The sequence below is a fragment of the Lepus europaeus genome, chromosome 11 (genome assembly GCF_033115175.1).
Source record: "Lepus europaeus isolate LE1 chromosome 11, mLepTim1.pri, whole genome shotgun sequence".
In the NCBI taxonomy this organism is placed as follows: Eukaryota; Metazoa; Chordata; class Mammalia; order Lagomorpha; family Leporidae; genus Lepus; species Lepus europaeus.
The window spans coordinates 79,089,776-79,114,827 of record NC_084837.1 but is presented as its reverse complement, the minus strand read 5'-3'; the positions used below and the strand labels follow the sequence as shown (position 1 = coordinate 79,114,827).

The window sequence follows — 25,052 nt, the reverse complement described above, 5'->3', positions numbered from 1 at the left end:
ATTCCAGTCCAAACAGACCAGGCGTTCATTGCTGCTCTGGCCAATGTCAAAACCCCGCCACCCCAAGGCAACAGAAAGGGAAACTTTTTCTCTTCTTTTTAATGCCAAAGAGAGCTGTGATGTCACCGTGCTCATTGCAGTTTTTTTTTTTTTTTTTTTAATTTTTGACAGGCAGAGTGGACAGTAGAGGGAGACAGAGAGAAAGGTCTTCCTTTGCCATTGGTTCACCCTCCAATGGCCGCCGCGGTAGGTGCGCTGCGGCGGGCGCACCGCACTGTTCCGAAGCCAGGAGCCAGGTGCTTCTCCTGGTCTCCCATGGGGTGCAGGGCCCAAGCACTTGGGCCATCCTCCACTGCACTCCCTGGCCACAGCAGAGAGCTGGCCTGGAAGAGGGGCAACCGGGATCATTGCAGTTCTTACTTGGAGTCTTGTCTCATTTGACCCTGAGCCAGAAGGATCTGTTATCGGGCGTTTTCAGAAGTCCATAATAAATATCTATTGTTCTTTTACAGTCTCAGCACTGACTCATGCTTCATACTTCTTTTTGATCATCAAAGAAATTAAAAGTTTATTTTTGAAAGAAAATTTGTTTTCCTGCGGAATCTTAGTGCTCTTGGCACTGGGGGGGAAGAAAAAAGAAACGCACTTTAAAGAAAGGGAACCCAACATTTATCAGTGTCCAGGATGAACAATCCTCCTCCGTAAGTCCCACTTGTTATCTCATTTACTATTAAGTCACTAGCATTCTGTATGTTTTTCAAGTTGAAGAAACAGATGTTCAGAAAACGGGGGGCATCTGCTTAAGGTTATGCAGCCAGCAAGAGGCATGGCCAGAAGTCAGCATCCAGCTCCCCATTAAAATAATTTAACAAAGTTCTCTTTATGCTTCTCATTTCTCTAGAGGTCAAGATTGAAGGAAGTTAACACACAAGTTTCCTGGTTCTATTTTCCTTAAATACAAAAACCAAGAATACAGGTGAATCATTTCAGCACTCAGGTCCCTGAGAATTCTTTTAAACAAAATGAACGAATCTGGGGGCCGGTGCTGTGGCGCAGTGGGTTAACGCCCTGGTCTGAAGTGTCGACATCCCATATGGGCGCTGGTTCTAGTCCCGGCTGCTCCTCTTCCAATCCAGCTCTCTGCTGTGGCCTGGGAAAGCAGTAGAAGATGGCCCAAGTCCTTGGGCCCCTGCACCCGCTTGGGAGACCTGGAGGAAGCTCCTAGCTCCTGGCTTCAGATCGGCACAGCTCCGGCCACTGTGGCCAATTGGGGAGTGAACCAGCGCATGGAAGATTGATCTCTCTCTCTCTGCCTCTCCTCTCTCTGTGTAGCTCTGACTTTCAAATAAATAAATCTTTAAAAAGAAAAAATCTCCATTGTGGTTATTCTGAAACTCTTGTCTAGCACTCTGATCCCAATAAAAATCTCTATTTTCAAAAATGAATGGCAAAAAACAAAAGCCAGCTGCTAAAATTCCTAACTTAGGATGAAATGAAAACATGGATGCACATATATCATCTGGGCACACCACTGAGCAGGGAGATTTTCTTTGGTCTGAGAAAACGGTCTGATGAAATTGTGTCATTGCATTGCAGAAATGGTGGGTCCTTTGTGTCTCACGACACTATTTATCCCCATAACTACTGGGGAGTTAAGAATAAAGGATGAAGCACAAAGTCTGTCTTAACAATCTATCCCCAGGGAGTATTTAAGACACACTCAAGCCGGCGCCATGGATCAATAGGCTAATCCTCCGCCTTGCGGCACCGGCACACCGGGTTCTAGTCCCAGTCAGGGCACCGGATTCTGTCCTGGTTGCCCCTCTTCCAGGCCAGCTCTCTGCTGTGGCCTGGGAGTGCAGTGGAGGATGGCCCAAGTACTTGGGCCCTGCACCCCATGGGAGACCAGGAGAAGCACCTGGCTCCTGCCTTCGGATCAGTGTGGTGTGCCGGCCGCAGCGGCCATTGGAGGGTGAACCAATGGCAAAGGAAGACCTTTTTCTCTCTCTCTCTCACACTGTCCACTCTGCCTGTCAAAAAACAAAAAACAAACAAAAAAGACACACTCAACCCACATCGGAGCACCCAGGTTCAAGCTCCTGGCTCTGGCTCCCGAGTCCAGCTTCCCACCAATTCAGACCCTAGGGGCAGTAATGATGCCTAAGTACCTGGGTTCCTGCCATCCCCTGGGAGACCTGCATTGCATTCCTGGCTCCTGGCTTCAGACCTAGCACAGCCCCAGCCATTTTAGGGGGAGTAAACCAGTGGATGGGAGCACGTGCTTGTTTCCCCCACCCCGGATCTCAGATTGCATAAACTAAAACAACCAACCCCCAAGTTCATGCAAAGCAGCTCCGCCTTAGAACCAAGGGAGAACTTGGCTGCCGGGGCATTACCTCATCCTGCATCTTCACAGCCGTCAGTCGGGACTTCTCCACCTCTAGGGTCTTCTCCTTCAGCTGCCTTTGCATCTCTGCGAGCTCCCTGCGGTTTTTCTCCTTGTACTCATCCAGCTGGTTCTGGAGCTCCAGCGTCGACGTGCGCGACGCCTCCACGATGTCAGCCATCTGGGAGAAGCGAGGCAGCTGTGAGCTCCCTGTGCACCGGGCTCGGGTCCCCATGTGCTTCTCCTGCTCCTTCTGCAGGCTCCTCGAAGAGCGTGAAGCCCCTGGCCCCAGGCTGTCCGGGTCTGGTCCCTCTGCCTGGGAGCAGCCCGGGATATCGTCACGTCGCAGCCTTGGAGCCCGATACCCCGTCCTGGGGTCAGACCCTTGCTGTGCCACACACCAGTAAGCGACCTCTCCGGGCCTCGGCGGTGGCTCTGTTGGAAACACTGAAACCATGGTATCTGCCGTAAACGGTTGTTTTCAGAATAAAAATGGTACGTGGATACAGAGAGAATTCTGGTTACACACACAAGAGCTAGAAAGTGACCGGCACTCAAGAAGGGGCAGCTGTTCGTGTCAGCCTCTAGAACGCCAGCAGCCCAGTAGCTCTCGGGCTTTCCTTGGCTGTGCGTCTCGGGGCGGAGGTGAGCAGGAGGAGCGGCAGCCACTGCGCTTTGACACTTCAGAACAAATCTGAGAGATGCCAAGAGGCACAGAGTCCAATTCGGAAAGCCCTGGTCGCGTGGGCATGCACACCCGAGGCTGTTCCCACCTACTGCTACGAGGCAAGTCCAGGGCCCAGAATCCAGAGGGCACTGGCATTTCTTTTTGCCAGATCAGTTTCTCCGTCTCTGGGATTCTCACCAAAGCACAGAGCTGCCTCGGGGGGATCTGCAGAGCCCTGCTACACCTGTGCTTGGAACTGCAGGTTTCCCTAGCTTTTGTCAGACCCTCCAGGGGGAAGGGTCCCAAGAGGGGTGCCCGCCCTCTACCCTCCCCCTCCCCCGGCGCCCCCACCTCCTTCTGCAGCTTCTCGATGGTCTTGTCCAGATGCCAGCGCTCATTCTCCATGTCGTTCTTCAGCCTTCGTAACTGCTCCTTCTGCTCCACCTCGTCCTTGAGCTGCTCCGACAGCTGCTTCTGCTCCTGCGTGGTTCGACTCAGGTTCCTCTGCAGACAGCAGGGGGAGGACAGTGCCGTTACGAACCTACCAGGTCAACCGCACAGCCGCACCGCAAAGGAACCAGACCTTGACGTCAGCTACAAGGGGAAAGATCATACTGAAGCCATCACAGAGGCGCAAGCCATTGTTGGTTCTGAAATCAGAAACCAAAACATAAAAGTGACCTAACCAAAAGCATCCACACGAACGAAGACGCAAAAAAGGATGAGGCACACAAATAAAGCAAACGGCTGCTCACATCCAAAAATCTGCATGTTTGGGGCCGGCGTTGTGGTACATACAGAAAGCCATCACCTGCTGCGCTGCTTCAATCCCTGTCGTGCTAATAGCCTGGAAAAAGCAGTGGAAGATGGACCAAGTGTTTGAGGCCCTGCCATTCCCTGTGGGAGACCCGGATGAAGTTCCTGGCTCCAGGCTTCAGCCTGGCCCAGCACTGGCTGAGGCAGCCATCCGAGGAATAAACCAGTGGATGAGAGATTTCTCTCCCTCACTCTCATTCTCTCCATGTAATTCTGACTTTTTTTTTTTTTTTTTTGGACAGGCAGAGTGGACAGTGAGAGAGAGAGACAGAGAGAAAGGTCTTCCTTCGCCGTTGGTTCACCCTCCAATGGCTGCCGTACTGCGCTGATCCGAAGCCAGGAGCCAGGTGCTTCTCCTGGTCTCCCATGGGGTGCAGGGCCCAAGCACCTGGGCCATCCTCCACTGCACTCCCGGGCCACAGCAGAGAGCTGGCCTGGAAGAGGGGCAACCAGGACAGAATCCGGTGCCCCAACCGGGACTAGAACCTGGTGTGCCGGCGCCGCAAGGCGGAGGATTAGCCTGTTGAGCCACGGCGCCGGCCCATAATTCTGACTTTCAAACAAGGAAATCTAAAATCTGCATGCTCATGCTCCGGGACTGAGGTCACCTCATACAGCTGACCAACCTTAACCTACCCTCCAAGTATCTCCTCTCGTATGCAGCATTGTACCGAATATTCTAGAATTTCTCCCTATGCGGGTGGTTCCTACACTTGAAACAGCTAAACATGAATCTCTACACAAAGAGAACACTGACCCATGGACCAGAAGTCCACTTTGGGTGAAGGGAGTTGTGGTCCACAGTATCCATGGGCTGGAGTCAGATACGTAGAAAAAGGAATTTGGAAATCACAGGCTGCTGAATTTGATGAACAAAAGGTTAAATGGAAGAGACCCTAGACAAAGTATGTGTGGGTGCTTAGTGACTCAGCACCATACCAGTACTGACTATGAAATGCGGCCATCATGGATGCAAATCTTCCCGGGTTCTCCCAATGCTCTAACTGCACATAGTCACTAGACAGGTGTCTTTGATGTGAACAATAGGCAATTCCAAAACTAAACCCTAAAATGTCTTAGCAAGAAAATGGTGGCTTCTTAACATGTTTTAGGAAACAGTTATTCACCTAGTTATTCATTTCAGAGACAGCTCCCACCCACTGGTTGACGCCCCAAATGCCCATAACTGCCAGGAGTAGGCCAGGCTGAAGCTGGGAGCCAGAAACTCGTGGATGGCAGCAACCCAAGTATTGGAGCCATCGCCACTGATGCCCAAGGTATACATTAGCTGCAGCTGGAATCGGAAGCGGAGCTGGGACTTAAACCCAGGTACTCCGTATGGGATGTAGGCATTTAACGATTATGCCAAATGCCCGCCCCAGAGTGCTTTCTTTAAATGGCTACATATTAGGACCATCCGCCTAAGAATATCAAGAAGAGGCAGAGCTCAGAACAGAGGAATGTGACCCACACAGACTGGATGGTCTACAAAGTGTTATCAGGTCCTGAGGGCTGAATTGGTTTGCACAGGAACTGCTTCAGGCCTACGTGGACTTGTGTCCCTGCAGCGGCTGCCTAAGAACAATGATTTATATTTGTATAGCACTTAACAGTTTATTGGCTGCTGACGACACACAGGAACTCAGGCATCCTGAGAACACTCCCAAATCACGTTGGCCTCTCCTAGTTCGCACAGAATAGGAGCAGCTCTATTCTGCCAACCACATGACAAGGAGTTAAAAAACCACCCGTGGAGGTCTTCCGGGCCCTGGGCTCTGATGTGCTGGCTGCACTTTGAGAAACAGCCAACACAGCTGGGCTGCTGAAGTTAATGACTGCAGGGAACCAAGGTCAACAAGAGCACTTGGGGAAAAGACGGTGGCAAAAGGAAGGTAAGCAGAATTTCAGCACAGAAACAATTAGCAGGTGTGGGCCCCGCCGCAGCTGGGCACACACCAGAGGCAGGATCAGACCCTGGGATTTCTGCCTGTAGTTTATCTCTTGGAGTCAGAGACGAAGGGTAAGCAGAAAGAGTGTGAGAACTACTGAGGTATGGTTCCTCTGGGTGGGAGAAAACTCTCACCAACTTGGATCTCACAAAAGTAACTTCCTGAAAACGATACATACAGAGGGCCAGCCTTAATTCTCTGTAGAACCTTCAGGATCCACCTCAGACCCTGCCCCTGGAGATGCCCCAGCTTCTCTTTCTCCTCCTCTTGGACCCCAATTCCAAGGGCTGCAGGCTAACAGACAAGCCAGCCTCAGCTCCATGCAACTTCCATATGATTCATGAATTTCTGCTGCTTCAGCCTTTGCTCTGGGGGCCACTGGAGACCCCACCATCTACTCCTTCCGGGCGTTGGGGGGTGTCGGGGGGGGGGGAGGGGCGGTCACCAGAACCCTACTCCAAAACGTATTGCCTGAAAGAACAGTTTTTCTAAACCATTTTAAAAAATATCTCCTGTATGCTTGCCTCTATTACTAGGTAGTAGGATCTGAGAAATCAGAAAGTAGATGTTGCATCTGGGTTTGTTCATGGTGGGTTTGTCGCATAGTGTCAGGTTTACCATGAAGCTCTTGATAAAAACTCAGTGGTTGAAAATGGAGATCAGCCTTGAAAGTGATCTGAGATCTTAAGCCAGAAGGATTTAATTAGCTAGGAGACTCCTGACTTAAAATGCAGGTTCTAGCCCCTTCTGATGGAATCGTGATTTTTCTGAGGGTTCTGCCCACAGATTTGCATTTGAAACCTCCCCTAGTTAATTCTAATATATCCTACAGTGTAGGAGCACTGTTCTCAACAGTTTTTCAAGAAATACGTTCCAGTAAGTCACTGCTGAGGAAACATGTCCCAAACGCACATGAAAAGAAACCTAGCAATTCCATTTCCAAGACTAACAACACAGGCCCATGAGCTAATAGTGGGGGCAAAAACTGGGCGATTTTGTCAGGCTGGAGAATTAAGACATGAAGTGGGTGGATGTACAGTGGGTGTCCCTGAGCCTAGAAACCATAATCTGTCGATGGATGCAGAGCCTTTTATGGCATGATTAAGTGTGGCCCCAATTAGTCATTCTAGCAGTGACCAAGCTGCAAGTGGCCTGTAGGCTTAAAGGAAAGACTGGCTTCATCAGAAGGAAGCCGGTCTCACACCCCTTGCCACACGACAGACCCGTAACAGTGGAGGCACTGGGCACAGTGTCAATACACAGAGGTCCAACAGGGCAGGAGGAGACCACGCAACACTAACTCCTTGAAGGAAAAACTGCCTTTCTCCAGCAAAAGTTTCTCCACCTCCCCAGCTGCAGAAGCCACTTATAAACAGAAGTCTAGCTGCCTCTCCCTGAATGCAGCTCAAACACAGACAGCAGCTAAGTCCTGGGCCAAGGGTTGGGGGTCGAGCAACCAAGAACTGCCATTGGCAGGCATTTGGGACAGCAGGGAAGATGCTGCCTGGCAGGCCTGCATCTCCTGCAGGAGGGCCTGGGTTGAATTCCTGCGAATGTGCACCCTGGGAGGCAGCAGGTGATGGCTCAAGAACTTGGGAGACCCAGGCTGAGTTCCAGGCCCCTGGTTTCAGCTTAGCCCAAGGTGTTGCAGGCTTCTGGGGAAGGAACCAGCAGATGGAAGATCTCCATCTCTCTGCCTTTCAAAAACAGGGCAGTGGAGGGTGGGGAGTGGGGTGGCACAAGAATAACATCTTTATGATCATCTAGCACTTTCTGTTTGAATCACAGAAAATCAGATGCAAATCAACCAAGTTCTTCTGCTACCACAAAAAGAAATGTATTTATCATACAAGAAGATGCAGTAGATCACTAAATGCACAAAGACTTTGAAATGTAAGATGCTTGTGGGAAAAAAATGCCAGTTGCTTTTTCCTCTTCCTCAAGGACTAAGCTTCCTCTCGGTTGCCGCCAGCTCCCACTCGCCGCTGGGAAAACAGGGCCCAGCCAAAGTAACACGTCTGGGATAATTTCCAGGGCCCAGCTGGAGATCAGGAGGTGGGCGTGGCTGGGAATGACATGAAGATCTGCAGGCCCCAAGGCCCTCGTCTGTCCTACACGCAGAATTCACCCCCAGTGGGAGCACTGCAGCTTCCACACATGAGAAATATTCTGGATGGGACAGCCAAAGGAGGCCTTCGGAGAGGCCCCAAGAGCCGTGCCCAGTGCTGGGCGTAGCCACGGCCTGAAGCCACAGAGTTTTGGCCCTATAGGACACATGTGTTGCTCCTTTCTTCCTGTGACTAGCCCACGATTTTCATTCGCACCCATTAGAAGCTGGGTTGGGGAACAGGAGCCATCACAAGGCTTACACAGCAACACAGTGAAACTGCCATCCACACAAAATAACCCACAGGTCTGTAACAAAGAAATGCAAAGCGAAGGCAGTCAGACACCAGACTCAGGAAAAAACAAATCGGAGCTCTACTTTATGCAAAAACAAGTTCTCTGTTCAAAGCTGAAGGTGACTGAAAGTTCTCCTCCTATACACTTAAGGGAATCATTCTCTGTGCTTAAAGGAAAGCTGCAAATCTGAACCCCGACTCAGCTCGGAACACTTCTAACATGCCTCTCCCCACCTCTCCCTGCTGCACGGGGGTCCCTAGTGGAAAACTGTCAGACAGCTTGCCGCAACACTGGCTCGGAAGTCCTCAGAAACGCGTGTGAGGGATGCTTGGGTGCTGGTTCTTTACAACCTGAGCACAAGCCAAAGGCAGGGCGCACCTGTACCACACGGCAGTCACTGGGCAAGGTCAAGTTAGAACTGCGCTGCAGGCTCTTCACTGGAATGGACTTCAATGATCTCTCGAACCTTCAGATGGGAAAATGTAATCTTCCAAGAGCCCCCTGGTTTTGAATAAAGACGGCTATCTCGTTTCAAGGAAGCGACTTCCTCCGGCCCTTCGAATTCTCGCCTGGAAGGACTGCAATCTAGGAAGTGCATTTGCTTGGAGGAGAAAGTAAATTGGCTTTGGCCAGAAAGCTGACTCCACACTGCCGTGGGGACCCATCGTGCTGGTCTTCTAACACAATTCCTATTTATCTTTGGAAAGCTGTCAAGCCCTTTAATTTCTAGAACAAGCTTTCTCAACCTTGACACCCCTGGTATCTGGGCCAGGCAATTCTTTGTTGTGGGGCTGTCCTGTGCCTTGTAGGATGCTCAGCAGCAACCTTAGTCTCCACTCTCTAGATGCTTGTAACATCTGCCCAGTGTGACAATTACAGATGTCGCCACCCGGCCCTGTCCCTGTCTAGAACTGCTGGTCTAGAGAAATACTTCTAAGCCGGGGGTAGTTATCAAAGACACAAGGACAGGACCGGTGGCAACCTCCACCGGTCCCTCTGATTTGGCTTCCTTGTGCTTCCTGGAGGAGAGAGTGTGGCTACAGCCCGCAGTGTTTACCTGGGCATCCGTCAGCTCATTCTCCAGGGTCTTTCTGGCGGACGTGGCTTCTTTTTCTTCCTTTCTGGCATGCGCGAGGGCCTCCTCTAATTGCCGCACTTGTCCCTGCAGGGAAACACTGGCTTAGGATGAGCTCTGACGCGTGCTATGCCTATGAAGCTGACTCAGTGGAGCGAAATGGATGCAGAAGACATCCGTGGACACAGCATGGCTATGGTGGCAATGCACCTGTCATGGGCCCAAGGTGACACACAACAGCTGTGTGCTTGGATGTGTGCCTGCCTGCAGTTCCACTTCTTAGCCAAGTGTGAACATCCAAATTACCTGGGGTGGTTTTTCAAACCCACAAATATCCGCCCTGACCTTTGGAAACTCAGAAACTCCAGGCACTGAATGGGCCCAGGGACACACAGGTTTTAAAAGCTGTGCGAGTGACGCTAAGGGGTTTGTTCCCTTTCACTGTCAGCTGCCCATTCTTCTGCTACCCAGTTGCATCTCTTGCTTCCAGCTTCCCACTTCTAGAGCTCTAGCAAACTGGATAATTGGTTTGCTAAAACCTGTGTGCCTTCAAAGACATCAACTGATGTTAACAAAGGACAAGCAGCCTTGAGTGAGAATGGGCCTGGCCGAGGTGTCTGGAGGCCTTGGCAAAGCCTCAGAGGGCTGATCTTGCCTGATATCAAGGTGAGCGAGGACCCTGGGCCCATCCAGTGTCTCCCACTGCTGCTCATCCCTCACCCAGGTCTCCCATTCATACCATTCCTAGAGGAGGAAAAGAAAAGGCTCGCAGAGAGAATCTACTCACAGTCGCCCTGCCCCTTCCCTACTAACTCATGACAACGCATCCCCTCCCTGCTTCGGAAACCACTCATCCAGGGAAGACGGACCAGCCGCACCTTGGAGCCCGGGCTGGGCCCGCGAAGCCTCACCTCGTACTTCTGGAGCGCATCCTTTGCTTTGGCTTCGTCGCCTTTCAGGTCGTTGATGTGCCTCTGAAGCTGGGCCGCTCTCCGCTCCAGCTCTCCAATCCGCCCCTGCAGCTTCTCATTCTCCTCCTTCAGCAGCTTCTCACGCATCTCAGCCCCCACCTTGTTCTGCTCAGAAGCACTGCTCCGGCTGGCCAGGACTTCGACATTCTGTTACGAATATGGCACAGTGAACACAGGAAACAGGGGTTCATGGGCTGTCCCCAGGCTGGGAGAACGGCTGATGCTTATGAAAAACCCACAACATTGCAGGCCCTGCACTACACCTGCAGCCCACACCCAGTCCACCACATGCTTCAAAGATGAAGTGCTGGGGCCGACGTTGTGGCATAATGGGCAAGACCGCCACCTGTGGTGCTGGCATCCCATATGGGCACCAGTTCGTGCTCCTGGCTGCTCCGCTTCCCATCCAGCTCCCTGCTAATGGTCTGGGGAAAGCAGAAGATGGTACAGGTGTTTGGGACTCTGCCACCCACGTGGAAAACCCAGATGAAGCTCCCAGCTCATGGGTGCAGCCTGGCCCAGTCCTGGCCACTGGGGCCATCTGCAGAGTGAACTAATGGATGGAAAACCTCTCTTTCCCCATCCCTCCCCATCATGTAACTGCAACTTTCAAATAAATAAGTGTTAGAGAAGAAAAGAAGTGCTTCAAGAACACAGCAACGCTCCCTTGCCAAGTGTCTGCTTCTAAACTGTAGGAGCAGCACTGAGAGGCTACAGCAGGGGCCACAGCCCTGTGGTGTCACAGAACCCGGAAGACTTTCTATCTGGCTCATTATGGAAAAGTTTGCCAACCTTGCCTGTGTTAGGTCCTTTGCGTGAGATTTCAGCCTTCTGACAAACTCTAGGAGGTGGGTGCTGCTTTTACCACCGTCTTAGAGAAGAAGAGGCGGAGAGTTTAGCTAGACTAAGCGACTTGTCCAGGATCACCAGGGGGAAGTGCGTTCAGGCAAACAGAGTCTGCTTTCCAGCCCTTTGCTTCTTTTTTTTTTTTTTTTTTTTTTTGACAGGCAGAGTGGATAGTGAGAGAGAGAGACACAGAGAGAAAGGTCTTCCTTTTTGCCGTTGGTTCACCCTCCAATGGCCACTGCAGCCGGCACATCGCGCTGATCCCAAGGCAAGAGCCAGGTGCTTCTCCTGGTCTCCCATGCGGGTGCAGGGCCAAGCACTTGGGCCATCCTTCACTGCCTTCCTGGGCCATAGCAGAGAGCTGGACCAGGATAGAGTCCGGCACCCCAACTGGGACTAGAACCCGGTGTGCCGGCACTGCAAGGTGGAGGATTAGCCTGTTAAGCCACAGTGCCAGCCAGCCCTTTGCTTCTGATACATTCACTGCCCTGCTTCCCTACCAAGGGGCAGGGTCCCTCACAGAGGCTCTTGATGAAAGGCAGCTTCTGTGTACCTTTTTTTTTTTTTTTCCAATGCCCATGAGAAAACAGAAATTAAAAGTTGCTTCTCATATAGTGCATAGTGCAAGCTCTGGCAGAATCCACTGAAAAGGAGCTTGTGTTGCACACAATTCACAACGGAAGGGAATGCATCAATGCAGGATGACGACTGTTAATTGCACAGTCACGTGGGCTTTGTATTCTTAGTTCAGCAAGCTGACGTGACAACAAGCGGTTCCTGTGCAGCATTCCCCCTCTTCAGGCATTGCCTCCATTTTTCTGCTACCACAAAGATGTCAATATCAGCACATCTCATGCTCATGAAACAGAGCAGCTGCCTGCAAGGAAAGAGAGACTCAGGCAGGGCAAGCCGCAGCTTCCAAAGCTCCTGCGATGGCCCACTTGGGAGAGCGACCTGCTACATTTGCTTGCTTGCTTGCTTGCATAGCCCTTTGGAAAGATCTTTAAATCTTTTAACAGCACAGTAGGCTGTATTATCCTGAACTTTATCAACTAGGGAGTTTCAGAAAGCCCAGCATCTTTTCACAACCCAAATGTTTAATTCAGTACGGCAGAGAGGGTGCATCGGAGCCAAGCACCTGCGTTACAGTGAGGGTACGGCTGGCACTGCCAGGAGAGCGAGGTGGCAGGCAGCTGGAATGCGTCAGGACCACTTGGATGCCATCTCCTAATGAAACCTGCAAGAGGAGGCATCCTAAAGATGAACACAACAGACAAAGTGTGGTTGAAATACTGATGAGGGATCTAAAGAATCCAGGAACTGATCACACCCGGGAAAGAAAGAGAACAGTCTATACTGCACGTTCCTAAGCCTCCCATTAAGGAGAATGCAAAGCTACAGTTACCAAGAGAAGGTGGTACCGGCATAAGGGTAGACATACAGATCAATGGAATAGAACTGGGAATCCAGAAATAAACCCATACATTTGTGGGCCATTGACTGGCAACAAGGGTTACATACTGAGTCAACAAGAAAAACATAGGCTTCAACAGTGGTGCTGAGAAAACTGGACATCCACATGCAAAAAAGGAAAGTGAGACCCCTTCCTTGTACCACACACAGCAAGGGACTCAGCTGCACCATAGATCCAACTGCAAGAGCTGAAACTGTAAAACTCTTAAGAGGAAACATAGGAGTAAATGTGACCTTGGGTAAGGCAAGGGTCCACAAGCACAAGTGACTATAGAATACGTAAATCAGATGTCTTCAAAACAACTTTTAGGCTGCAGATGATACTATCAAAAGGTGAAAAAATAATCTATAGGATAAGAGGAGATATTTTCCAATCATATTTCTGATAAAGGATTCAGATCCAAAATACACAAAGAATTCATCAATAAAAAAGATAACCCACTTTAAAAATAGGAAAAAGATGAGATATTTTTCAAAAAATTAAATCTAATAAGCAGCTGAAAAGAGACTTAACATCATTAGAGAAATGAAAACTACAGGGCGTGGGCACGGTGGCCTGGTGGGTTAAGCCACTGCATGAGATGGTCACATCACATATCAACCCTCCGCTTACAGTCCTGGCTCCTCCACCTCTGATCCAGCTTCCTGCCTGGGCACAAGTGAAGGCAGCACAGATGGCCCAGAGACTTCGGTTTCTGGCTCCTGGTTTCAGCCTGGCCCAGCCCTGGGTATTGCAGGCATTTGGGAGGTAAACCAGTGGATGGAAGAACAAGATTTTCCCTCTCCCGCCCCCCTCTCCCTCTATTCCATCCTTCCCTGTCACTCTGCCTTCCAAATAATTTGTCTTAAAAAAAAAAAAAAAAAAAAAAAAAAACCTCCACGAGGTAGTACGGCCATTGTGGAAAACAGTATGGAGACTCATCAAAATACTGAAATTAGTACTACCATAGGATCCAGTAATTCCACCACTGGGTAGTGAAACCACTCTATTAAAGAGACATTTGCACCCTCATATTCATTGCAGCACGACTGACACTAGTTAAGAAGCGTCCAACCAATGATGGATGAAGAAATGTGATACCTAGACACAATGGGATATTACTCAACCATAAAGAGTATCAACCTTGTCATCTGTGAAAAACATGGACAGAACTGGAAGTCCCTATGTTAGGTGGAATAAACCAAAGAGACAAGTACTACATCATCTCAATCATATTTGGGATTTAAAAAGAAAAGTGACATCATAGAAGTTAAAAATATAATCGTGGTTGCCGGAAGGTAGGGAGAGAAGGGGAGACGAAGGTTTGGGAAAAGGCTGACTATGTAACAGACAGGACTAGCAAGCTCAGGGGTTCTGTTGCCCTTTACAAGAACTCCAGGTGTTAGTGTGTAGTGCATTCCTTTCTAAAAGAAAAAATAGATGATAGGATGTTGGATGTTTCACCATAAAGAAATGTGAAATACATGAGGTGAGGGGCCGGCACTAATGGCATAGCAGGTTAAGCATCTGCCTACAGTGCCAGCATCCCATATGGGCACCAGTTTGAGTTCTGGCTGCTCCACTTCTAATCCAGCTTTCTGCTGATGGCCTAAGTGCTTGGGCCCTTGCACCCATGTGGGAGACCTGGAAGAAGCTCCCGGCTCCGTGTCAGCTCAGCTGCAGCTGCTGCGGTCATTTGGGGAGTGAAACAGCAGATAGAAAACATCTGTCTCTTCCTCTGTAACTATGCCTCTCAAGTAAATAAATATTTAAAAAAAAAAATAAATGAGGTGATTGGACATTACACAATGTATACTTGTATTGAAACATGGTACCTGGTAACTATGTACAATTACCATATGTGTGTTAAAGACTTTTTTAAGATTATTTATTTGGAAGTCAGAGAGAGAGAGGAGGAGGGGAAGTCAGAGGTCTTCCATCTGCTGGTCTGCTGGTTCATTCCCCTAAGTGGCCACAATGACCAGGGCTGAGCCAAACCACAGCCAGGAGCTTCTTCTAGGTCTCCCACATGGATGCACGGGCCCAAGTACTTTGAGCAATCTTCGACTGCTTTTCTCAGGTGCATTAGCAGGAAGATAGATCAGAAATGGAGCAGCCAGGACATGAGCCAGCACCTGCATGAGATGTCAGCACTACAGACGGAGGCTTAACCCACCACGTCACAGTGCCAGCCCCTAAAAACATTTTTTAAGGAAAAAAAAGGTTTGTAAACAACATGAGGTGTGAATTCACACCCACTAGTATGGCTATAATAAAGATAATAAGAAGTTTGGGGGATGATGTAGAGAAATTGAAACCCTCATACATTGCTGGGGAATATAAAATTGTGTAGCCACAATATAAAACAGTTTGGCACTTTCTTAAAGCATTAAGTAGAGTTACCCAATGACCCTGCAATTTCATTCCTTGTTATTGACCCAAGAGAACTAAAAACATGTGCTTATACAAAAATTTGTATACAAATGCTTATGATATATCATCACAGTATCCAGAAAGTAGGAGAAAAAAACCAACTGTCCATCAACTACCTGAATATTACTGCCTGCATACAGAATATTACTTGGCACAGAAAGGGAATACAATGCATGCCACAACACAGACGAACCCTGAAACCATTATGCTAAGTCAAAGAAGCAAGCCACGAAAGATCCCACACTGATATTCATATGAAACGCCTAGATCAGCAAATTGACAGAGAGTACAGAGTGGTTGCCTGAGGCAACACGGAGGGAGCTGGGAAGGGGGACAGAAGTGACTGCTTCATGAGTATAGGGTTCTTTGGGGGGAGTGATAGCAATGTTCCAACACTGAGTAACGTGCCACAGTTGAACTGCACGTTATGTGGATTGTATACCTGACTATAACTGTTTTTAAAAAGTTAAAAGTCAAGGGAGACCTGGAGGGGCTGGCACTGTGTCGTGGTAGGTTAAGCTGCTGTCAGTAGCACCAGTGTCCCACGTGGGTGCTGGTTGGGAGTACCGGCTGCTCCACTGCAGATCCAGCCCTCAGCTAATGCATCTGGTAAAGCAGCAGAGGACAGCCCAAGTGCTTGGGTCCCTGTATCCACGTGGAAGACACAGATGGAGTTCCTGACTCCCAGCTTTGGTTTGGCCCAGTGCTGGCCACTGTAGCCATTTGGGGACCGAACTGATGGATGGATGCTCTGTCTCTCCCTCGCTTTGTAATTCTGACTTTCAAATAAATAAATAAATCTTAAAGGGGGGGTAGGCAGTGGGGACAGGGAGACCAAGAGGCCAAAGGAGCAAGGGTGGAGAGAGACGAGGTGTTTGCTCCAGTGTTCAGGGACTTACTGAGGAGTCAGAGGGGAAAAGGGGACTTTTTGGCAAGACAAGAAACACTCACACATTTGTCCAGAATCTCAGGAAGAAGGGGGATACTAAGAACCAGACCTGATTTAACCTTGTTTTGGGTCTAAGGGCACCCAGAGACACTGGATAAGGGAACCAGGACTGTACTGCGGTGTTTAGAGCTTGGGTATGTGAGCACACAACTCTGCATATGGCTGGCAAGTGTTCCTTCCACTCCCAATTTCCACAGTGGTGAGGCTCAGTATGACTTCAGGGGAGCCTGTATAGGTTGAGATACTTAGCCCTGTTCTGATTTTTTTTTTTTTTTAAGATTTGTTTATTTGAAAGGCAGACTTACAGAGAGAGGTCTTCTATCTGCTGGTTCACTCCCCAAATGGCTGCAATGGCTGGAGCTGAGCCAATCTGAAGCCAGGAGCCAGGAAATTTTTCCAGGTCTCCCAAGCAGGTGCAGGGGCCCAAGGACCTGGGCCATCCTCTGCTGCTTTCCCAGGTACATTAGCAGGGAGCTGGATCAGAAATGGAGCAGCCGGGACACAAACTGGCACCCATATGGGATGCCGGCATAGCACCAGCCCCTGTTCTATTTGTCACTGATGTTTTTCTCTGTCTTCATGGTGTGGTTGACCACATCATATTAACAAATATTTTTAATGTAAGCCTCTATTGACCAATTTATCCAGAAACCTCTCCCATCCCATCCCCAGCACACATACCCCATTCACTGTTTAAAACGAAGTCCACAGAACTTCCTTCCCTAAATTCGTAACTGCATAGTACAACCGCAGCAGTCCTCAGCATAATAAAATAAAAATCACACCCTTTGTTCGAGGCAAGAACACACCGAGTATCCCTTCTCTGACATGAGGGCCAAAAGTGTTTCAGATCTTGAAATACTTGCAGACTATGGTTAGACAACCCTGATTCAAAAATCCCAAATCCAAAATGCTCCAGGGTTCAGATTTTAGATTTCCCAATTTTCATATGAGGGGTGCTCGGCCTGTGCTACATGCAAGTTCTTCTTCACAACCATCCAGAGAACAAAAAACTAGGAGAGGACCTCCAAAGCCTTCCGAGCCCTGAACTGCTTCGATCATCTCTTCCAAGTGTGTGAGTCTGTGAATGTAGCTCAGGCAGCAGGACCAAGTCCAGGGATGGTAGAGACCCACTCAAGTACAAGGTCACTGGGGACCAACGCTGCTGGCCACACGAAAGCCGCTGGTCTGTCTCTGTGATTCTCTGCCTTCCACACCCTGGATTGTAACATTAGAGAGAATGTTCCAACGAAAATGAAACCTAAGAGCGCACGGATCTACTGATCCATTTAGCCATATCATGCCACCCATGTAATGTTTATTTTTAATAGGAATATATAAATTTGATTTTTTTTTGAAAGGTAGAGTGACAGACTTCCCCTCTGCTGGTTCATTCCCCAAATGCCTACAAGCGCTGGGCCTGAACCAGACTGAAGCCAGGAACTCAACCTAGGTATCCCAAGTGGGTGGCAGGGACCCAAGCCCCTGAGCCATCATTCACTGCTTTGCAGTGTCTGCGTTAGCAGGAAACTGGACTAGGAAGTGGAGCTGGGCATCCGACCCAGCCACCCCAGCACTGCTGCAGGCACCCCAAGCATTAACCGCTGAGCCAAATGCCCTCCCCAGTTCTGAGTATTTTACCCATTAGTCACACATACAGGCGGTCATAAACAGTTAACAAAACCCAACCCTAATTCTTCCGCCATGCCCACAGGAGGGCATCACCTCAAAAGCAAAAGGAACAACCATGCTGCTCTCTATTGTTTTGTCCAAATTGGATCGCTAAAACTGCTGCTACGATCTTTTTTTCACCTGTCAGGCACCCAAGGTCAAAGTTTTGATAACGCAGTTTGTGGGCAATGTGAGGAAACAGGGAGACTCATCCATTGCTGGTAGGGCTGGAAACGAAGATGAGTTCCTGGAGGGGATTTAGTAGTGCTTACCAAAATTATCAGGGACAGTCCCTTGACCCAGCAACTTCTCTTCTAGCACACTATTCTACACTGGTGCCAAAAATGAGAGGTGTAAAAATCAGATTATTAATGGCAGCACTGTGATGGCAAGAGATTCCAAGCAACAAAATGCCAATCCTTTTTTTTTTTTTTAAGGATTTATTTGTATTTATTTGAAAGAGTTACAGAGAGAGGTAGAGACAGAGGTCTTCCATCCGCTGGTTCACTCCCCAGATGGTTACAATGGCCGGAGCTGCGCCGATCCGAAGCCAGAAGCCTCTTCCGGGTCTCCCATGTGGGTGCAGGGGCCCAAGGACTTGGGCCATCTTTTACTGCTTTCCCAGGCCACAGCAGAGAGCTGGATTGGAAGAGGCGCAGCCAGGACTCGAACCGGTACCCATATGGGACACCGGCACTGCAGGCTGGGGCTTTAACCTGCTGCGCCACAGCACTGGCCCCAAAATGCCAATCCTTTGGACACTAGTGACATCGGTTCAAAGGTATCCAGTGCAACCGTGCAACTGGGGGGAAAAGGAGAAAGTGAGGAAAAGGGACAGAGCAGTATGCATCTCTCGATGAATGGAAAGGTAAGGAGGGATCAACAGGCACCAACGTGGCTGCACAAGCGATCGGTAACTGTCTCCTGAAGGAATTACAAAGCAGGGGAAAGTTTTCCATCACAACCCCTCCTGTCATTTTTACATTTTGAACCACAGAAATTTCACCCTGTATTAAGATGTTTAAAAACAAACCCACATTTTCTATGCAAAGGCGGATGGTCAACGGCTGCAGGCACCCGGGAGACAACCCACCCCCTCGGCCACATTCTCACTTCCTCCTGCCCCTGGACACCTTTTCCCAGCCTCTTCACTGGTACTTCTGGGCCATGAAAGGTGGCGGGGCCTGAGCCCCAGAACAGCTGTACAAACAGAGCAGAGCGCGAACCTTCCCACGCCGCTCACTGGAGTTGGGCAATTCCTTTTCAGCACACACAGCTGGAGGAGCGGAAAAGGCCCACGTGGCCCAGGAGCTGCTATCGCCCGAGTGGTTCTCCAGCGCTTCCAGCCCAGCTACTCCAAGGTGAGAAATCCAGGAGGCGGAGACAAGAGACATCCAGAGGACTTGGAAGAACTGCTTCCAAGACTCACGTCTTCCCATTAAAAAGGCACATACATTCTGATGTAATTGATCCCATATATTCTTCATTCCACTTCATGTCTCTGTTTGTATTACAGAGTCTGTGCTGTTGGCATCGAGGGAAGAGGGGACACTGTCACTCTGACTTTCCCAAGTGGTCTCCTTCCCACCCACCCAGCTCACACACACGTAGCCCAGTGTGTATTATCACAGGCACACATCCCCTCAACAACAGAATTCTCATTTGTACTTCTAAAACTGTCAACCAGCACTGCATGATCCGAGGCCCTGGCTTCACCCAGCTCTGATTCAATCCAGCTGTGCCTTTTGCTGGACCCTTCACCTCTCCCTGGCCTCACACCGCCTTGGTCTCTGCTTCCTCATCTGCAAAGGGGCAGAAGTCACCCACCCCATGCCCTGTTGTAAACGGCTAAATGCAAACGCAGCTCTTACAGTAACTATCATTACCATCCCTAGGCCAACTACACCCACATCTGTTTCCCTACAACAACCAAGGACCTCAAACAGCGTGGGTCCAAGTTGGCACCCATGGCTTCAGACCACGATCTGCAAATGTTTTACCAACTGAAGTTCAAGTGCAGACTTCTCAAAAGGCAGCATCAAGATTTCCTAAACAAATTTCCAGAGCAACTGCACTGCCCAAAGGAGAGGAGCCCTGTCGTGTTCCGCAGGCTAGTCAGGTTTCTTGGTGGGCCAGTTCATTAAAAGCTTAGTCCTAGTTCCTAATCAAAGGTAAACTGATGACAACTAAGGGGGGGAAAAAAAAAAAAAAAAACTCCCCTAAAACAGGCAGGCAGCATGTTTTCCAGTGCTGAACTGCTCCTTTTAAAGTAGCTGTCTTTTAACCATATGCTCCAATTACCGACTGAAAAGGAGGCGGGGAGGGAAATGCAATTATATCCCATCCACTACACTGTCCTTGCCAGACACGCACCACCATTCATTGCCTTACAAGCTAGCACATTTCCCTGAGATAACGCCCACCTGGAGCTAGAAGCAGCTTTTGTTCATGACAAGCACAAAACTCCCCAATAGCACCCTAAAATGGCCACGGCTGGGTGTTCCGTCTGGCCCAGCAGGCTCTGTGTCGGGGCAGAGAGCTGACCCCACAGGCTGGCAGCCACACAGGGCCGGGGGCCTCCGGGCCGGGCTCGGGCAGACCCAGCGCAGAAACAGAGTAGACTTGACTAATTAACAAGGCCTCTGCCTCTGCCGGCTTTGTTTCCTTTCTGTCTCCCTTTTTTGCTGAATGAGTGAAAACAGCTGAGGCGTGGAGGCCAGGGAGGCCCGGGAGTGGGATGCTGGTTTGCCACCCCCACGCTCCAGTGTGTTGAAGCTGCAGGAGAGAGAGGCAGCCGACGTGTCTCCCAGGTCAGCTCAGCTGTGGACGGGTTGTGACTTCTCAGCATCGTAGCTGTGGACTGCTCCACTTTCATTTGCACAGTGAGGCCTGGGTCCCAATTGAGTCCTTTCCTCACTCTGCGTGTGTAGGAAACCAAGTCCCGTGTTGTGTCTTCAGCTTGCCTCTCCCTTGACCAAGAGGAAAGTCTTTAGGTACAGAAAGAGCGAGTGTTTTACAGTCACAAGTAGCCCGCCTTACCCTGACTTGCCTGTGAACTTCATGGGCCTAAGGTCTCCGAGCTAAGGCTTCTTCAATTTTAATGATCACAGGAATCTGGTGAAAATGCTCCTTCTGATTTGGGACGTCCGGGGCATGACCAGGGCAGGACCTGCATTTCTAACGAGTTCCCAGGTGCTACCAACGATGCAGGTGTGCGAAGCTCACTGTGAGAAGGGAGTCCGGGCTAATGAGATGCTGCGCCAACCCAGAACCTTCCTGCAGAGCTGTGAACTCTCGCCAACGTTCATCCTTCTTGGTATGACTCTGAGTGCCTGGGATTAGGTTCTAGGTGGCTCAGGTGTCACGGCAGGCTCTGTGGCAGCTCACACGGTAGCCCTCTGCAAGCCCTTAACCCCGCTGAGTTCCATTCACATCCTTCTAGAAAGTGTGATAGGTGAGGCGCTCCCTCAGAGATTCAGACAATCAAAAAGGAGGGGCGGGCATTTGGTGCCACTTACGATTCCCTCATCCCATATCGGAGTCCCTAGGTTCAAGTCCCAGCTCCACTTCCAACCCAGCTTCCTGCTAATGTGTACCTGGGTGACAGCAAGCAATGGCTCAAGTAGTGAAGCAAGGAAGTAGTGCATAGGAGAGATGTACAGGGTGCTCATGGCTAAAACTCTACAAATTTTCAGGAAGATTCCAAAGCCAGGAACATAAAGGTCACCATTCAGTTTCCTCTTTAAACATGTGGATTATAGACAGATCCTACTAATCATTTACGATAACTTCAGAAAAGTCACTGAACTTCCCTGAACTTCCTCGCCTTCCGTTTCCTCCTTTGCAACTGGAAAGGATCGGTCCAGCAATCTCCACATCCTTGCCAGCTCTAACACTCGGGAATTCTAGAATGAACCGGAAGAAACTGGGCAGTCACGGAAAACACCAAAGCTTCTAGAAGTTTTCTTCCTACCATATCATGGCTAGGTTTTATTTTCAAGCGCCGTCACCTAAGCCAGATTGTTGACATCAGTGTCCTTAACACTAAGGTAGAGCCACGTGTTTCTAGCTCCTTTTCCTACTGCCACTAATTTTCCATAACTCAGGAGTTTAAACATATAACGTCTAATGCAGGTTTCATTTATATCTTCTGTTGCTACGCTAGTGGTAATTTTCTTGCTTACAGAACTACCTAAAATATATCTTCAGGCCGGCACCACAGCTCAATAGGCTAACCCTCCGCCTGCGGCGCCAGCACACTGGGTTCTAATCCCGGACGGGGTGCCGGATTCTGTCCCGGTTGCTCCTCTTCCAGTCCAGTCTCTGCTGTGGCCCGGGAGTGCAGTGGAGGATGGCCCAAGTGCTCGGGCCCTGCACCCGCATGGGAGACCAGGAGAAGCATCTGGCTCCTGCCTTCGGATCAGCACGGTGCGCCGGCCGCATCGTGCTGGCCGCAGCGGCCATTGGGGAGTGAACCAACAGAAAAGGAAGACCTTTCTGTCTCTCTCTCACTGTCCACTCTGCCTGTCCAAAAATAAATAAATATATCTTCATTTTTTAAAAAGTTGATGTGTTTGTAAGGTGTATTTATTTGAAAGGCAGAATTACAGAGAGGCAGAGAGAGAGAAGGAGGGAGGGAGGGAGAGAGAAAGAGGGGGAGAGGGGTCTTCCATCTGCTGGTTCACTCCCCAACTGGCTGCCAACAGCCAGAGCTAGGCCAATCCAAAGCCAGGAGCCAGGAGCCTCTTCCGGGTTTCCCACACGGCTGTAGGGGCCCAAGTACTTGGGCCATCTTCCATTGCTTTCTCAGGCCAAAGCAGAGTTGGAGCGGAAGTGGAGGATATGGGACTTGAACCGGCGCCCATAAGGGATAGGCCAGAGTGGAGGCCCCAAATACTTTCTCATTTAATAAGATTCAACTACTCATGTTTTTTTTTTTTTTCTACACTAACTCAGAGATTGTATAGGTTAGAAATCTCTTTACTTTTCTTCACAATGTCCTTGTGAAATGAGTTAAAGTGCTTCCCTTTAAATAATTATGAAAGCAGGAAGATTTGCTGCAGAGTGGCCTGTAATTCGGACGCTGGTCTAAGACAAGAGGAGTTAGGACAATAAAGTCCTCACACTTCCTCACAGAATGCACCTGACATAGGTTCTCATTTAAACCACCAAGTGCTCAGCGTAGTGATAAAAATACCTATGATGAAAATACTCTGTACCTAAGCAATCAAATGGTTTTCCAAAGGACAGCATGCTCAATAGTCTCCACTGACATGCTGTATAATTCTGTTTGTATGAAGTGTTCTAAGGAGGCAAATCCCTAAAGGGAGGAAATGGGTTAGCAGGCGGCAGAGGATGGGAGACAGGAAATACAGATGAAAGGGACTTCATGGGGGGTGATGGAAATATTCTGAAATGCGATAGTGGTGCTGGCTGCCAGAACTGTGACCAGATGAAAACCACTACACTGCACCCTTTAACGGAGTTAACGTGGTGAATCCTGTATTGTGTGAATGTTATCTCAGTAACAACAGCAGAAAAAAGAGCTCAGGCCTTAGAGTCAACAAACCTCAGTTGGCTCTGCTCCTCCTTCCTGAAGTCTTGGTTTTCCCAGTGTTCGAAAAATGAACCCAGGGCCGGCACTACGGCGTAGCGGGTAAAGCTGCCGCCTGCAGTGAGAGCATCCCATAGGGGTGCTAGCTTAAGTCCTGGCTTCTCCATTTCCAATCCAGCTCTCTGCTATGGCCTGGGAAAGCAGTGGAAGATGGCCCAAGTCCTTGGGCCCCTGCACCCACGTGGGAGACCCGGAAGACGCTCCTGGCTTCAGAACAGCCCAGCTCTGGCTGTTGGCAGCCACCTGGGGAGTGAACCAACGGATGGAACACCCCTCTCCCATCTTCCTCTCTCTGCCTCTAACTCTGCCTTTCAAATAAAATAAATCTTTTTTTAAAATATATGAATTGAGGCATTATAGAGTACACTGCTCTTAGCAGTGATTCAGGCCCAGAGTGAGAACTCGGCTGATGGCAGCTACAGAGTAAGCTAGGGATGCCTTAAGTCACACAACCAGGACTCGAACCTGGATCTAACTCTGGGTTTATGATCTCTGGGGGCTGCTGCTGGGTTCTTCCTAGGGCGACAGCAGCTTCAGAGACATTCCCCGAGTCAGCCAGGGAAGGGGAGAGATCGCACCTGCCAGCCGGGGGCTTTAGCTTGGCGTGCACACTCGTCCAGACGGCATTTCAGACACTTCTCGGAAGCGCAGCCATGGGTTACTCACTTGCAATTACGCTTTTGCTTTTCTAACATCACCCCTTAAAAAAAATCTTGCAAAATGCTCCTTCCTTTCCAGATGATGAAAAGAGCCTCGTACCGTATTTATAAGACACCATGAAGGCCACAGTTTAAGCTCACCTTGGAATCAGCATGTATAAGTTCTGTGTACAGAACTCAACACACCTGATGCAGAACTGCTGGTGGCTGGGAGGGGCTGCTCCCCTGCAGGGCCATGCTCCAAGACTCTGCCAGTTAAGTCACTTCTCACAGGCAGACAGACCACGGCTTCACAAATGGTTACAGATCAGCTCACTGTCGGCACACACATGCCCAACAGGTTGAACGGGATTCTCGAAGAAAGAAGATTAACAAGTTGTCCAGAATGCTGCCTCCCGGGGCAGCGTGGGGACCCTTCTAAGATAAACCAAAGGCCCCTTCTAGAAAGTCACAGGTCCTCGCAGAGGCCACAGCTCTCTGCTCTCCCTCCCAGAAATGTCATTATTCAGTTAAGCTGCTTCCTCCCTTTCCCATTGGCTGCTCCCATCTGTCCACATGTGTGAAAAGCACTGGCCCTCCTTTTAGAAACCATGCCATTAAAGACCTTCACCAAGAACTCACCACCCCATGACCATTCTTACAGGTGTCTCTTTGTGACCCGAAACAAGACCAAATTTCCATGTAGAAAACTGTCCACTTCTCCCTTTGTCCACCCATCTCTCCAGCTACAGGAGCAAGTGCATTGTAACAGGGACTGGACAAAGACGAGGAGGCGCCCTGCCGCTGCCCAGGGAGGCAAATGGCTGGGCCAAGATCTTCACAAGTCCTCAGGCTGATTCCTGCAGGCCCCAAAGTTCACACACACAGCAAGAGGGGACTTCATTTATTTCCTCCTTCAAAGAGGTTGGTCGTTCCCTGGGACAGCGTTGAGCAGCCTGGGCTCCTGCAAATCCCACAGGTCTCTAGTCCCTTCCTTGCAGGCCAGCATGCTGGGCCAGGCAGCTAAGCTCTAAGTGGCCAGCAAAGGAAACAGGGCCAGAAATAGAAATGTCCCTACCCAGGCATGGTCACCTGCTCGCTCCGAGAAATAATTTCTGTGACTTGCAGGTTGATTGCCTTCAAGACAGAGGTGGTGTTATGGAGCCATGCACTGCATGGAT

The 25,052-nt window shown here is 49.7% G+C and overlaps 1 protein-coding gene across 4 annotated transcripts in view; it reads right to left on the bottom strand.

The window, feature by feature from the left end:
- The window catches only part of CGNL1 (cingulin like 1), a 176,369-nt gene that overhangs the window by 19,088 nt on the left and 132,229 nt on the right, over positions 1-25,052 (bottom strand). For all 4 annotated transcript variants that reach the window (XM_062205997.1, XM_062205998.1, XM_062205996.1 and 1 more), the window contains exons 9-12: positions 10,208-10,414; positions 9,279-9,383; positions 3,405-3,557; positions 2,397-2,567 (exon numbers count right to left, since the gene is read on the bottom strand). In XM_062205997.1, coding sequence (XP_062061981.1) covers positions 2,397-2,567; positions 3,405-3,557; positions 9,279-9,383; positions 10,208-10,414 — 636 coding nt within the window. The remainder of the gene's footprint in view (positions 1-2,396; positions 2,568-3,404; positions 3,558-9,278; positions 9,384-10,207; positions 10,415-25,052) is intronic.